The following is a 15712-nucleotide window of genomic DNA, read 5'->3' as shown; positions in this document are numbered from 1 at the left end:
AGATACCACTAGAATTTATAATCATGATGAAACCCCCCAGTTTATAAACTATGGAGTTGATGGTAATCCTAATGGTTTAGTGTATGCTGGGAGAGAAGAAAGTTGTCAAAAGATGATAAGAGAAAATAGAGAATGCATAACTATACATCCTTTTGTTTTCATTGGAGGAGATTTAGCAATGTGCCACATCATATTCAAAGGAAAAGGGGTTAGTGCCCACATGGCTCCAAAAGAAGCAGTTATACGAATTCCAAACCTTCTAATCTCCACAAATGACAGTGGAAGTCAGGATTACAGTACACTTCTAAGTGCATATCAAATGCTTGACCACTTTTTAGAAAAAAATATATAAAATGGCCTGTTGTTATTCTAACAGATGGTCACTCTTCAAGATTTGACAGTGATGTATTGACATATTAAGGAAGCAAAAATATTAGACTTTTTATCACTCCACCTGACACAACTGGCGTAACCCAGCTCCTTGATCAAATCAATCAGAAATAGCACTCTGAGTGCAGAAGTGCTAAATCTGTACTTTATTCTTTGTTTACGACAATCAACAGAGAAGGTTTCATGAATATACTTGCAGAGTTATGGCCAGAGTGGGCATCAAAACAAACAATCATAAATGCAGGTAAAAAAGTTGGTATTTCAAGTGGAGGACTCAGTGTTAAGTGGATGCAGGAAGATAAGTTTTTACAAGCTGAGCTGTGTATTAATAAAAATACCGAAAAAAATCAATTATCAACAGCAGTAACAATTTCATCTCCAAGACGTTTGCTATGGCCCAGCAAGATATTGGAAATATAAATACAAAAGTGCAATAAAAGCCTATCAAACGATATCTGATAAATCAATATCACTGGAAGAAATACCTTACTTGTTGCCTGTAACCAAAGTAACACCTAAATAAACAAGGAAAATGTTAGAGTTACCCAGGTTCACAGCTCAATGGAAGGAATATTAGAAATGGTTTCTTCAATAACGGAAGACAAAGCCAAAAAGGAGAAAGATAATAAAGAAAGTAAATCCAAGCAACAACAACAAATTGAGGCATTCTATAAATGTAATGAAGAATGTAGATGTGGAAAGAATCTTTGTGCAGTAACTAAGCTTTGAAAATGCTCTTGTTGCCATAATGTTTTGAAATCTAAATGTAGTAAAGCATAATGTCGAGGTGAAACAGGTTTAAAACCGAATATGATCAAACCATTTTGTGAAATAGGACCCAAAAATGTCTTCAGTTTGAGTCTGATGAAGATAATATCGAAGACTTCATTCCTATAACTGATTTTATTCAAAATACAACCTAGCATTCTCTATTCCCTGATTTTGGATTAAAGTTTACCTGGATCTTATTTTTATATTTTTTGTTCATAATATATTTTTTTTAATTTGTTATGCTATTAAAAAAAAAAATTATAAAAAGTAATCACCTGAGTTTGTTATATAGTTTTTGATTTGGTACCTCAAAACATTAGGTACAGCACCTCAAAATGCTAGGTATTTTAAAAGGCAATTTTTAAGAAATTTGGATTTATTCTGCGCACGCATCTTTTTAGCACTGTTTTTGGAGTCTTAAGGCAACATTTCTGATGAGGTTCTGCAACTTATTTTTAGAAGGGCTTGAAATGTTCAAAAGTATTTTTAAAAAATGTGTTAATAGCTTGTAGACTTTTTTCAATTTAGAATATTTTTTAAGGATTATATGTTATATTTTTTAATTTATGACTTAATATTATATTTCTTATTAAGGTTATTCAACACTTTCAGAGTTTAATTTAATAAATTGAGTTCTATGTTGGTTAAAAGTATATATAACAGGTAAAAGGACCTCAGAATTTCAAACCTGAAATTCCGCGGTCCTTTTACCTGTTATATATACTTTTGTAGCTATCTAAATGTATGATCAAACATTTACTCCACTAGGTAGATGTCTCTTTTGGTAATAAAAACTAATATGACGGTGGAAAAAAGTATTCAGACAAAAAAAAAATTTTTATTGTCATTTAATATTTAAATATTTAGTTCATCCTCCTTTATTAGTTGATACTTCATTAATTCTCTTAGGCATCAACTCAACCAAGCTGTTACACCTAGTTATATCTATAGAATTCCAGCATTGTCTGAGTCCTTCCTTGTTATCGTCTTTTTTTGTCAATATAAGCTTACCAATTTCTTCCTTGACTACTTTCTATAGGTTTTCTATAGGATTCAAGTCTGGACTTTGTGCTGGCCTTTCTAACACCTTGATATTTTTGCCTTGGAGCCAGGCTTCAGTATTTAATAAAGAATTATATCTAAAAATAGTTTGTCCAGATACTTTTTTCCGTAACTGAATATATATATATATATATATATATATATATATATATATATATATATATATATATATATATATATATATATATATATATATATATATATATACAGGACTCGAATTAACGTGATTTTTTTGATTTTTTCGAATCTAATTGCGATTTTTTTGTTGCTCATAACCCCTCCTCCACTCCCGCCGGAGAGGATGGGGCATTATTTATTTTAACTTATTTATAATAATATATATAATAAGTCTCATTTTTGCATAAGATGTCATAACATTTACGTTCAGCGGTTGCAAAGTAGCTTTAGTTATAATTTACATTATTACTATTAATATATTGCATTAAATCTAACGGCTGTATTTTTGTAAAATCAATGAACTTGATATAATCTTCTTTTAATTAATTATTTCATTTTCTATTTTATTTACATATTTTAAACTGTTTAAAACAACTAGAATATTTAATTTTTTATAAATTTTTAACAGTAAAAAAAAATTATTTAAAACTCTAACAAAACAATCTATAAATTTGAAACAGTTATAAAAAACTATTAAAAATGACGAAAACATTATCGTGATAAAATGTTAAAACTTAACATTTTTACGAAAACCCCCACAATCACAAACAAGAATGATAATTAAATTCTTATTAAGTAAGTTTTCTTATCTAAGTAACCTTATCAAATTCCCATGATATTTCTATCTATTGCTTTTTCATTCAATGTATTTTTTAATAAAAGTTAGCGTTCACTTTTTTCATTCAATAAAATAAAGCGAAAGAAAAAAATTTGTCTAAATAATAGAATCTTTTACAATCTAATAATTTTTTTAATTGCTAATAAAAAAAGTATTAGATCATAATCGTAAATATTTTGATTGTTTTGTATTCATTTCACTAGTTTAATGCTTAGAATATTAAATTTTCTTCCTCGCTTTCACTTTCTTCTAAATCCGATATTGCAACTGTCGCTAGATCAATGTCTGTTTTTCCTGACTTTTTTTTTCTTTTTTCCAGATAACCAAGTAATACGCAATATTAAACTTTTTCCGTAACGAGCCAGCGTCTTTTACGGACATTTTACGTAAACCACACCCGATTGGAGTATTATGAATAACATGGTTAGATAATGAAACTGAACCTAATGTTGTTTGTTGATGAATTCGCGTGGCCTCGTTGTTGATGAATTCGCCCCGTGTGTTGATGAATTCGCCCCCCGTGTTGATGAATTCGCCCCCCGTGTTGATGAATTCGCCCGCGTGTTGATGAATTCGCCCCCCGTTGATGAATTTGCGTGTTGATGAATTCGCCCCGCGTGTTGATGAATTCGCCCCCGCGTGTTGATGAATTCGCCCGCGTGTTGATGAATTCGCCCCGCGTGTTGATGAATTCGCCCCGCGTGTTGATGAATTTGCGTGTTGTTTGTTTATGAATTCGCGTGAACCTAATGTTGTTTGTTGATGAATTCGCGTGATGAATTCGTGTTGATGAATTCTCTTTATGTTGTGCACTGCTTAAGTGCAATGCCAGTAAATCTTTTTTTATTGATATTGTTCCTGGTTTGATCCAGGTTATGGAAAACAATTTTGTTTGACTTATCTGTTTTTCAAATTGTTTACATAATCTGCATCTTAATCTTATAAATTCATTTCCATTTAAATTGTATTCTAACTCGCAATTAAAATGTTTTGCCCACTTTTTAACTGTAGATAATCTGCATCTGTGGTCCTTATTTGCATCCATTTGTTGCTATTAATTTAAAATTAGCTAGTGTACTAACAACTTTAAGGTTTTTTTTTAATAACTATTTAGAGTTTATATTGTCTTCCACTATTGTTCGCAAAATAAACTTATAAAAATATCATTAAATTTGTTCATAATGAATGAGCTAAATCGGAATAAAGCCCTTGAGAATTCGAGTTAAGAAAGTGACTTTTCAATCAATTAACTTTTATTTCTTTTTTCAATCAAAATCATTTATTTCTTGATTCGAATAGGTATTTAATTGTTTGTTTTTTATAAATTTTTCCTTTCTTAAACAATTGGTCTTTTTCCTGCATTTGAACATTTTTGCTAATTGATTTTCTAAATCTTTTATTTTTCTTTCTTTTACTTTTTGCTCCGCTTTAAAAAAAAATTATCGTTACAGAAGTCACTGCAGTTTTATACTGTAAAGAACACTAAATATTTGCGAATAGAGTATCAATCTTCTAAAATAAAAAAAGAATAACCACGAAAAAAAGAAAGATTGCAAAAAAAAAAAATTTTAAGAAAAAACTAATCGCAAAGGTGCGAAAAGTAATTGCAATTCGCGATCGCGATACGCTTAATTCGATATATATATATATATATAAATATATATAAATATATATATATATATATTTATATATATATATATATATATATATATATATATATATATATATATATATATATATATATATATATATATATATATATATATATATATATATATATATATATATACTCTTGTTTGGTTGTCTTTAATTTTCAATAAAAATATAAAACTTATCTTTAAAAAAAAAAATTAACTAATAAGATCAGAAAAAATTTAAAAACTTTAAAAAGTTATTTTTTTTGATTGATAGATTGCCTGCCCAAGCCAAAGCCCCCAGTTGATGTAGCTGAACTAGCGTGTTCTGCCTATTTGTTAGTTGATGAAGCAGCACTCCTTGCATGTTTTACTATATGTAAGTTGATGTAGCAGCACTCTTCACTCACACATTGCATGTTTTACCAATTTATCAGTCAATTTAGCAACTTTAACTAAGATAAAACTCATTTTTTTTCAGCTTATCATTATTGCAACAATCTAGATCTTCCTATATTTATGAACGGTAATGTACTTGTTGAGTCATCTACCATTGGTCTTTTTGGATTACCTCTTACTTCCGATCTTACTAGGATACCATATATAAAATCCATTGAAAAATTTGCATTTTCTAAGGTTGCATCTCTTTATCGTTCTTGCCACTTTCTTACTATGGATTCTGTTCTTTATCTTTATAAACCTCTAATCCATCCTTGTATGGAATATTGGTGCCATACCTGGAGCGAATCTTCAAATGATACCCTTTATCTTATAGACAAGGTGCAAAAACGAATTGTAAACAGAGTTGAACCTGCTCTTGCAGCCAACTTTTAACCATTGTCACATTGTCATAATATCGCTTGTCTTTCTCTTTTCTACGAATACTATAATGGGCACTGCTTTAAAGAGCTAGCATCTCTTGTGCTATCTACTAAAATTCATTTTCATGATACTAATCATTCAATAAAGTCTCATCTTTTTACTGTTACTGTTCCTAAGTGCAAAACTTCTTTTTCATCTAGTTTTAAACGTGTATGTAAACAGTAAAAGATTAAGAATAAAAACATTCAGAATTTTCTTTTTTTCTAAGTTGCATTTTTCCATAAAGTATACTTGACTTTGCCTGCTTTAATCACAAGTAGTTATTAAGCGCCATTTTAACCACAAACGGTAAACTTAGATATCAAACTATATATATATATATATATATATATATATATATATATATATATATATATATATATATATATATATATATATATTTATATATATATATATATATATATATATATATATATATATATATATATATATATATATATATATATATATATATATATATAAATAAATATATATTAAATAGAGTAAGACACAAAAACTTTTTGATTTTTTAATAAATAAGGGGTAAATGCACTATTAAAAAAGTGATCCTTTTTTAATAGTGCATGGGTATTTACCAGACCTTTTTTTTCTGTCACTTTTTTTTTTTTTTCAAACTATATATACAGGCCTTGGCAGGAAGTGAGAACTTTAGCTCTATCTTCCCACCAAGTGGCTTTTATATATATATATATATATATATATATATATATATTTATATATATATATATATATATATACATGTTTATATATACTTATGAATATATAAGTATATAAAAACATGTTTATATATACTTATGAATATATAAGTATATAAAAACATGTTTATATGAATATATAAGTATATAAAAACATGTTTATATATACATATATACATATATATACATATATATATATATATATATATGTGTGTGTGTGTGTGTGTGTGTGTGTGTGTGTATGTATATATACCGAGGTATATATACATACACATAACAAAAATACATACACATAAATAAATATACATACACACATAAAGGCCTCTGCCGAGGCCTTTATGTGTGTATGTATATATATATATATACATACACACATAAAGGCCTCGGCAGAAAGCTTGTCCACACTCTCCTTAGGTGGTTTACATGAACAACTCATGCTCTTGCAAAAGTATAATTTTTTCACAAATTTAAATCACTTTTTTTTTAAGATAATGATTAGAAAAATTGAAAAAACTTGTACAAACTACATAGAATAAAAAAGGCAAAGTTTGAATTTCAGATTGACTTTTTTTTACTTAAAAATGCGATTGTTTATTTATTTTGTAGTGCTTGAGATTATAACTATATAAATAGCTTACAACCTGTCAACTTTGTTATTTTATTTTTATTTTAATTAATTTTTTTTATATTTAATTATCTTTATACTTTTTTGTTTTTAAATAATTATTTTTATATTTTCAATTAATTATTTTTATACTTTAATTATTTATTTTTATAGTTATTTTAAAGTTATTTTATACTACAACAATTTTGTTTTTGGTAAAGCAGAATTTTAGTATTATAAATGTGAATATAAATATTACATAATTATACTATAAAGTTGTAGTCAAATTAGTAAAAAAAAAAAAAGAAAATTTTTTTTTTTTTTCAAACAGATATGCAGTGCAGAGAGATTATTTTTTTCTAAATTTTATGTGATTACTATACCATTAGTGACTACATTAATGGTTTGCAAAATAGTTTATAAAAGCAATGTCATTGTAATTAAGATAAAAAAGTCATTTTAAAAATAAACTAATAATTGCATAAGAAACTGCAATGCTTTATTAAGGCACGGTTTTTTATGATTTGTTTTTTAAATAAAAAGTTTCTTCAAAAAATCCTATTATGAAAAAATAAATAAAAAAGAAAAGATAACATTCTTGTAACAAGTAAGAAATTAGTATTTAATAAGCAATTTATTTAATGAATAAACAGAAAGCCTGTGCAAAAACCGAAAACTTCTGTAAAAAGCTGTTTAAGGGAGCAGTTTGTATAGTTCACCATGTTTGTTTAAGAAGAGTTTTTTTCCGCTCTCGCACTCATTTACTCCTGCCGAGGCAAATTATATTGCTTTTTTTAAATAGGAAAAATAGTTTCTTTTTAAATGCAGTAGTAACTAATTCTAGTAATTAAAAAAAAAAAAAAATAAGTAAGTTTATTTTAGCTAGCTCATTTTTTCTTCAGGACAATAAAATAAATTAAAAAGTAATTATGAAAAAACTTGATACATATATATATATATATATATATATATATATATATATATATATATATATATATATATATATATATATATAATTCTTTATAATAATTTTAGATATGGTTCGAAGAATGCCCGCAAAGTTTGAAAAAATGGTAACAAAGCTAAAATGCAAAAGCTATGGTGTGCAAATGCAAGGTTTGGTAGCTTGAATAAAAACCACAAAAGTGTTGGTAAATGTAAAATTTTAAAAGATGTTCAAGATGAAGAGAACATGAATTTTGTCAAAACACTGTAAAAACCATTTGGTTGTAAAAAAAAAACGAATTGTTTAATATTTTAGAAATAACCATTTTGTTGCTGCAACATATTAAGCAAAAGTGGATTATGCTTTATAATTCTTCATGATTTCAGATGGAATGCATTGACTGGATATCTTGAATTTTTAATAAAACACTGGCCTATTTTATTAACAATTTGTGAAGAAAACAGAGCAATAATAACAGAGCATAAATAATTAAAACAGAGCATAAATAATTTTGGTGTAAACCCAAGTACAGAAGAAGAACTGATGGCAATACTTAAACCAATTGCTGTTATATTAAACCTAATTTCAATAGTTGTACTAATGGCAACAGTGTAGTAATATGGAAAAACCTTCAGATAGAATTGCCAAGATGCTAAAAATAAGTTAAGTTAACGAATACAGCAGGCAATGAGCTCAATTCTTGGCAGATATTCCTAATCTTAAATACAGTGGTAAAAATTTGACAGATATAGAAATAGAATAGATTTTGCAGCTTCAAAGAATCCAATTTTTCATTCTAATTTTAAAGCAGATGGTGCACCATTTCAAAAGTTTATAATCCAAGATTACATTGTTCAAACTATAAAACCATGTGATAGGTGGAAATCTTATAACGATCGTATATTACAATGAATTTAATTGAGTCTTTGACGGTTTGTAAATCAGCATTAAAAAAGATTCCAAAATGTTTCAAACTGATTTAATAAAACAGTTTAATTTAATCAGTTTTCTTTTTAAAATCAACAATATTTAAATTAAAAGATTACTATGCTATAAAAATTGCGAAACAAACCAATCAATGAAACAGTCAACAAAACAAAAATAAAAGAAATGAAATAACAAAAACAGTTTAAATCAATAATAAAAAGGGCTTGCAAGAGCTTCAAACATGCACCCACTAATAAAAAGAAAACATGCAAAGGAGTTACTGTTACATTGACTAAGAGTTTGGGTTGAAACAGCGCAAAGTTTTTTTCATTATTCTTTGTTTTTTTCTTTGTTTTTTGCGTAAAAACTGTAAGGATTAAGGTCTACAAAAACAGCCAACAAATATATATCTAAATGCAAAATAATATATATGGATAATATGTATATAAGGGTGTATGTATATGTATATATAAGGGTGTATTTACATGTATATAAGGGTGTATATAATATGTATATAAGGGTGTATATAATATGTAAAGGGTGTAATTTCCATATTTTGTGCTCTTAAAATGCATTTTAAATTTTCAGACAACAAAGAATAATGAAAAAAATAATTGCTGCTCCAACCAAAACGCTTAGTCGATGTAGTGGCATTCCTTGCATGTTCTCCCTTTTTAGTCACTCTATGTATGTACTAAAACTCCAGCAGCTACTTATTTCAGTATAACATCATCAGTGGGTATCTAATGCTGCATTCCTTAAACTTTAAAGTAAAATATATGACCAATGATAAATTGAAGATATCATCTCAATTTTTAGAGTAAAAGTTTATGCAATTAAATTTGTAATAATATTTTATAATACTTTATATATATATATATATATATATATATATATATATATATATATATATATATATATATATATATATATATATATATATATACATATATATATATATACAGAGCTCAAAATGAGGCGGGATGCCATCCTGTCACCTTTTTTTCATTGTTATATAAAGAAAATCTCTTGTTAAAAATCATTGTTATATAAAGAAAATCTCTTTATATAACAATGATTTTTAACATACTGAATACCATCCCGTTCCTTTTTTTTCTCCACTTCGAGCAGTGTATATATATATATATATATATATATATATATATATATATATATATATATATATATATATATATATATATATATATATATATAGTTCTATAGATTGTTGCATTTGGGAGTATGGAAGGAAAAAAATGATTCTTATGCCAACAAATACGTCACTTTCAATTACTTTTGACTTTCATCCAACATTTGCGTGTTGTCAGAAAGTTACAACAATTAATTTAATTACAAATTAATCGTTTTTTAAAAAAATCGCAATAACGCAAATTTAATTGACCAGAATGTTTTTAAAAACATTCTGAATGTTTTTAATAATATAAACAATGCATTTATTTTTATTTTTTTTAATAAAATGTTTTTATTTTTATTTTTTTTACTGTATATCATGCACGGAGTATTGCTATATCGACTATCCTATAGCCTGACTCGCAACAAAGTGCTGCTAGATCAACTGACAAATAGCCTGACTTGCAACGGAGTGCTGCTACATCGACTGACAAGTAGCCTGACTCGCAACGGAGTGTTGCTACATTGACTATCTAATAGCCTGACTCGCAAGGGAGTGCTGCTACATTGACTGAGGGTTTGGTTGAGGCAGGCAGTCTATCAAGTAATAAAAAAAAATAATTCCGGTCTTGCATTTTAATTTTTACTTTTTGTCAACAAAATACGGATATATATATATATATATATATATATATTTATACAAACACACACAAGGAATGTACCGGAATTTTGGTTGGATTTTGTGAATTTTAGATTATTCTGGTTCTGGCCAGAATTAAAATTTTGCAGGCTGGAATGCATGAATTTATTTTTTACCTTTATTTTTTAAGACATGTGACACAGACTGTGTAAATTAAATTAAAAAATCTTAGCCCTACAAAGCAATGACGAAATATAGGTAAACCTAGGTGAAAAATATAAAATTGATAACAAACACTATGTAATTTTATTTTAAGTAATGAATTATATAAGAATTTTTAGAACTTTAGGAATATTGTGGTGCAAAATGAGTTACAGTTTTGGGCAACAAAGTAGTTCTTCTTTCATCAAAAATGTTTTGTATTTTTTATGTATAGTTGCTTCATTAGATTTTTTCTATTTTTATTAAATTAGTTCAACATCTTCAGGAAATTCTAATTTAATTTAATTTAGGGGGATTTAAGTCTATATTATCAATGAAATATTTTTTGATTCTCATTAAAACTTAATTAAATGTCATTAAAACAGTTACATCTTGAATTCTACTAAAAATTTTTTCTTTTCAAAACAAATTAAATAAACAAACTTTTACTTTAACTGTGACAGCTTTGAATCATTTCAACTAACGAAATACAAATGTTACTTGTCTCTGAGAATAGTATAGTCTCATTTTAAATGTTACTTAAATTTTAAATAATTAAAAAGTAAATGATGCCTAATATAGATAATATTTCAATTTTAATCTAAATAAAAAATTAGAAAAAAAAGAAATAATTTTAAATATAAACATTATGCAGATTAAAACTTTCAATAAATAAAATTATAAGAAATAAATAAAAACAACATATTAGATTTAAATAAAACAATAATCAAATTAATGAAATAGGTTATATATATGTTATATGTTATTGATATACATATACATTACATATAAAGGTATATATATGTACTAGAGCATTGAACAAAAATATTTTTTACCAAATGTTACAATTTCCCATGCCAAAATTCCAAATGACCATCTATAAAAACATACTTAAATATAAAAAAAAAAATTTTTTGTTTTTAATTAAGAGCAAAAAATATATAAAAAAACAAAAACAGCTTGTTTCAATAAAACAAATGAACATACATATCACTTTGAGTAGTGTAAATACGATCAAACAAAGCTTCAATTGCCATCCATTTGATGGGTAATCGCCCCTAAATATAATAATAAAAAGATTTAAATAAAGAAGACAAAGAAATTAATTTAGAGTGAAAATTTACAAAAAAATGTTTACATCTGTGCATTTTCTATAATAATCATGTTCACGAACATCACGTGCAAGTCCAAAATCAGCAATTTTCAGTAAATAACCTTCACCAACAAGAACATTTCGAGCAGCTATGTCTCGATGGATGCACTAAAAAAATATGTACAGCTTAACTTAGTGCAACTTATAGAATGCAAATTAAAAAAAAAGTCATTTTATTACTTTTTTTGAAGCCAAATAATTCATTCCTCTTGCAACTTGTAAGCAAAATGACGTTAAATCATATAATGTTATTTTTTTGGTTATCACAGAATTAGCTTGCATAACAGGTCGATTGTCTTTCAGAAAAGACCGCAAATTACCATGGCAACAATATTCAACCACTATATATAACTTTCCTAAAATACATTAAATAGTAATTTTTAAATTCCTTTTTTTATGCATGTTTTTTTAAGTATGATAGGCAAAAAAAAAAATTTTCTTCTTTTCTTTTATTTTATTCTAAAAAATTATAAGGCACGTAATTTTTCAGAATAAAAAATTATAAGTGCTTTATAATAGATATGTTGACACTAAATGTGAACACGACACCTATAGCAAAAATTATCGAAATCAAGCATAATGAAAATATAAATATGGTAAAAATACCTTGTGATATAAAAATATGACAATACTTTGTATAAATTGTGTATAAAAAAAGTGTATAAACTTTAATGTAACAATTGAATCAACTACAAACTGTTTTTATGTCCGAATTGTTATGGGTTAACCAAAAATTAATTAATTTTTATTTTTATACCTTGCTGTGATGACACTGCAAGTAAATTCAGAATATTGATGTGTTTTCCTATAGATTTCATTACTTCTATTTCAGATATAAAATCTTTTAAATCTTGTTCACAACAATCTTCTAAACAAAATATAATCAAGTCGAATAAACAAGTTCTATTCGTAAATAAGTTTTATTTAAAGAAATGTTTATTCATTTATAAATATTAGATACAATAAATAATAAAAGGATATTAAGTAAATATATCAATGTAACCATAAAGCATTTAATAGCAATAAAAATTAATAATTATAAAACATCTGATATAAATAAAAATATTTTAAAAATATGGAGAAAATAATGAAGAACTTTAATTCAACTTTAAGTCAACTTAAAACTCCATTTTATACTAAATACAAATTATATGTTAATTTTCCATTATTCCCTCAATAGTGAGGATGAACATGGACACAGGTAACAGTGTGTATATCTTCTGGTGTCCTTTAAGTGTAATTAGGTAGTTAAATTCCATCCAACTTGAGATGTGATCAAAAAAATGATATAGCAAGATTCAGCTTTGACACTACCAGTAACTAACCATCTTTTGATAACACATTTGAATGATATAGTGATTGGTTTTTCCCAATCAGTTCCCGCTGTATGCTTGGCAATACAGCGGGAACTCATTTTCAATTACTTTAAAGGATCTTTCTCTGTTTCTTGTAACTCTTTGATTTACACAGTTCTTGTGCACTTGACCAAAGATTTATAAATGATTGACAACGCCATTGGTGACATGCATAGAGGTTCTGTTTAATGCTTCAAGATTTATGTTCTTGTTGTCTCTAACAAAGGTCATGAACCTTGAGGGCTAGAGAATAGATGGGCAAACTTTTTAAACTTTGATTTTGCTTTGCATTTTGTGCAAGATTTGTTTCTAAATAATTTACTTCATCATAAGAAGTTTATTTAAATGTTAAATCATTTTTGACCCAGTTTTTTGTTTGGTACTTAACCCAAGTAAAACATGTTTAGAGCATTGATAATGGCCATTTGTGTTGCTTTGCATTTCCCATTCAAATATTTTAATTTACCTAAATCCTTTTTTTTCGAGCTGAGGTTCTATGCTCAGAGGCAGATGTAATAACACATACACAAAAATCAGCTATTTCTGCTATAATTTATTTGTTGTATATTGCTTATTGTTTTTACATGTGCATATTTATTGTAATATCTTTGTTAATTCAAGAGAGTTGTGGGAACCAGATTATTTATGATTTTAAAGTTTTGTCAAATTTGACTATAATGAAAAAACTAAATTATTGACAAACCCATGCTATTAGCGTGCTTTGTTTTCAGTGAAAGATACAAAAGTTTTTTATGAAGGTATAATGTTGATAAAAAAAGGATTTTTGCCAATTAAAAAAAAAGAAAAGAAAAAGGTTGCTGAATTCTTTGAAATTTAAAGACTTTCATATTCTTGTGGTGGATGGAGGATACATATGGCAAACCTTAACCCTAACTTTGTCCCCCAACTTTACCTTAATGAAGTATGCAAGTATTTTTAATTTCTTTTTGAGGAACTAAACAAAGACGCTGTAGTTTATTTTCACTCGAAATTATTTACTTTGGATAATTATAAATAAATAACAACCAATAAACATGATTTTTTTAGTTAACAGTTTTCAAAAAGTTTTTTTCAAGAAAACATGAAATGGGTTGCATTTTAGATTATTAAACCAATTTAATACATTATTAAATAAAAATAATAATGCATTATTAAATAAAAAGAATAATACATTAAATACGATTTAGAACAATTTAACTTCATTGATTTAAGAAAACATATTTAAAACTTTTATTTTGAAAACTATCAACCATCTGCAAATAATTTGTAAAAACTAGAATAAATACTTTGCTGCATTTAATTTATAAACAACATGGTGGATGTCTAAAGTTGAAACTTCTTAGTTTAGTTTCTACTATTTTTATCTTTAAATGAAGTTATAAGCAGTTTCCAAGTGGCCTGTTAATGTTTTTTAACTTACTATAATATATGAAACACTTCTGTAAAAAATGTGAGTGTCCACTAGAAACGTGGTGGCACCTGAAAAGCAGGTAGGAAAGAGGGGCCTGGTGAAGTACATTTAACGAGAGACAAATAGGCGATCAAGGAAAACTATATTTATTCTAAAAAAAAGTTTTTCATGAATAAAAAATATTACGCAACTCATTTGTATCAGCATAGTTTTTTATTATGCCTGAATAGGTCAAATTCCACATTTTCTCATGTCTTGTCTCACTGACAAGAGAACACGATCCCCAACATGCACTGATGTCAACCGATTTGTTAGACGAGTTTTGACAAGTTTCAGTTTGCTGAAAACTCTTGCACACTCAGCTAAATTTGTTGGAATCATACTAAATATCTTGTACAGAACTGCAACAGAGTGGAATACAGCATCTAACATAGTCTTCAGCATAAAATTGTAAATGATGAGGAAAAAAGGCAAAATTTTGTTATCCTTCTCAGCAGCCTTTCTGTAGATCTCCGCAAAATCAACCATTTCAGTAGTGAATTTATTTAAACTGATACCAATTTTGAATTTTTCAAGCACTCATTGAATTTTTTCTTGTGAATTAGAGTTATGAAAATTATGACTAATATCTTCACTCATATTTTTCAATAAAAGATGTCTATGCTTTCTAAAAATTTCTGTTGTTAAGAAAATTTGTCAACAAGAATTGCAGTTGCTGAATCCACTAGAGTATAAAACACTTCTGCTAGCCACTGATCTTAAGCCTGAGTCGCTCATCTTCTGTTTCATCGAAGTCCAGTTGTTTCTTTCTGCAAGTCCTATTCTCAACAAATGTTTGCTGTTCAAGTTGAGCTTCAGTTGCAATTTTAACAGCAGATAAAATAGCATTTTGGCCAGAACTGTCCCTTGATACTTGAAGCTTTTCCAGTGATACATCAACAGACATTATAGCAAACGACAAATCAAGTGTTTCTCCTCAAAGAATTATATTTAGGGGACCCAAGATAGTAAAAATTTCTTTGAAGAGACATAAAGTCACAATTGTTTCATATGACTGAAGTTGGGATAAAAGACCTTGTGCTTCACTTCGAATATTCATTTTAAATTCCATGTC

The 15712-nt window shown here is 26.9% G+C and overlaps 1 protein-coding gene across 3 annotated transcripts in view; it reads right to left on the bottom strand.

Moving 5' to 3' along the window:
* The window catches only part of LOC136078198 (fibroblast growth factor receptor-like), a 54929-nt gene that overhangs the window by 9974 nt on the left and 29243 nt on the right, over positions 1-15712 (bottom strand). For all 3 annotated transcript variants that reach the window (XM_065793409.1, XM_065793407.1, XM_065793408.1), the window contains exons 9-13: positions 12590-12700; positions 12013-12188; positions 11818-11940; positions 11667-11737; positions 11516-11556 (exon numbers count right to left, since the gene is read on the bottom strand). In XM_065793409.1, the coding sequence (XP_065649481.1) occupies positions 11516-11556; positions 11667-11737; positions 11818-11940; positions 12013-12188; positions 12590-12700 (522 nt within the window). The remainder of the gene's footprint in view (positions 1-11515; positions 11557-11666; positions 11738-11817; positions 11941-12012; positions 12189-12589; positions 12701-15712) is intronic.

Source organism: Hydra vulgaris, chromosome 03, assembly GCF_038396675.1.
Source record: "Hydra vulgaris chromosome 03, alternate assembly HydraT2T_AEP".
Taxonomy (NCBI): domain Eukaryota; kingdom Metazoa; phylum Cnidaria; class Hydrozoa; order Anthoathecata; family Hydridae; genus Hydra; species Hydra vulgaris.
Note: the sequence above shows the minus strand (reverse complement) of the source record. Positions and strands in the feature narration are given on the sequence as shown.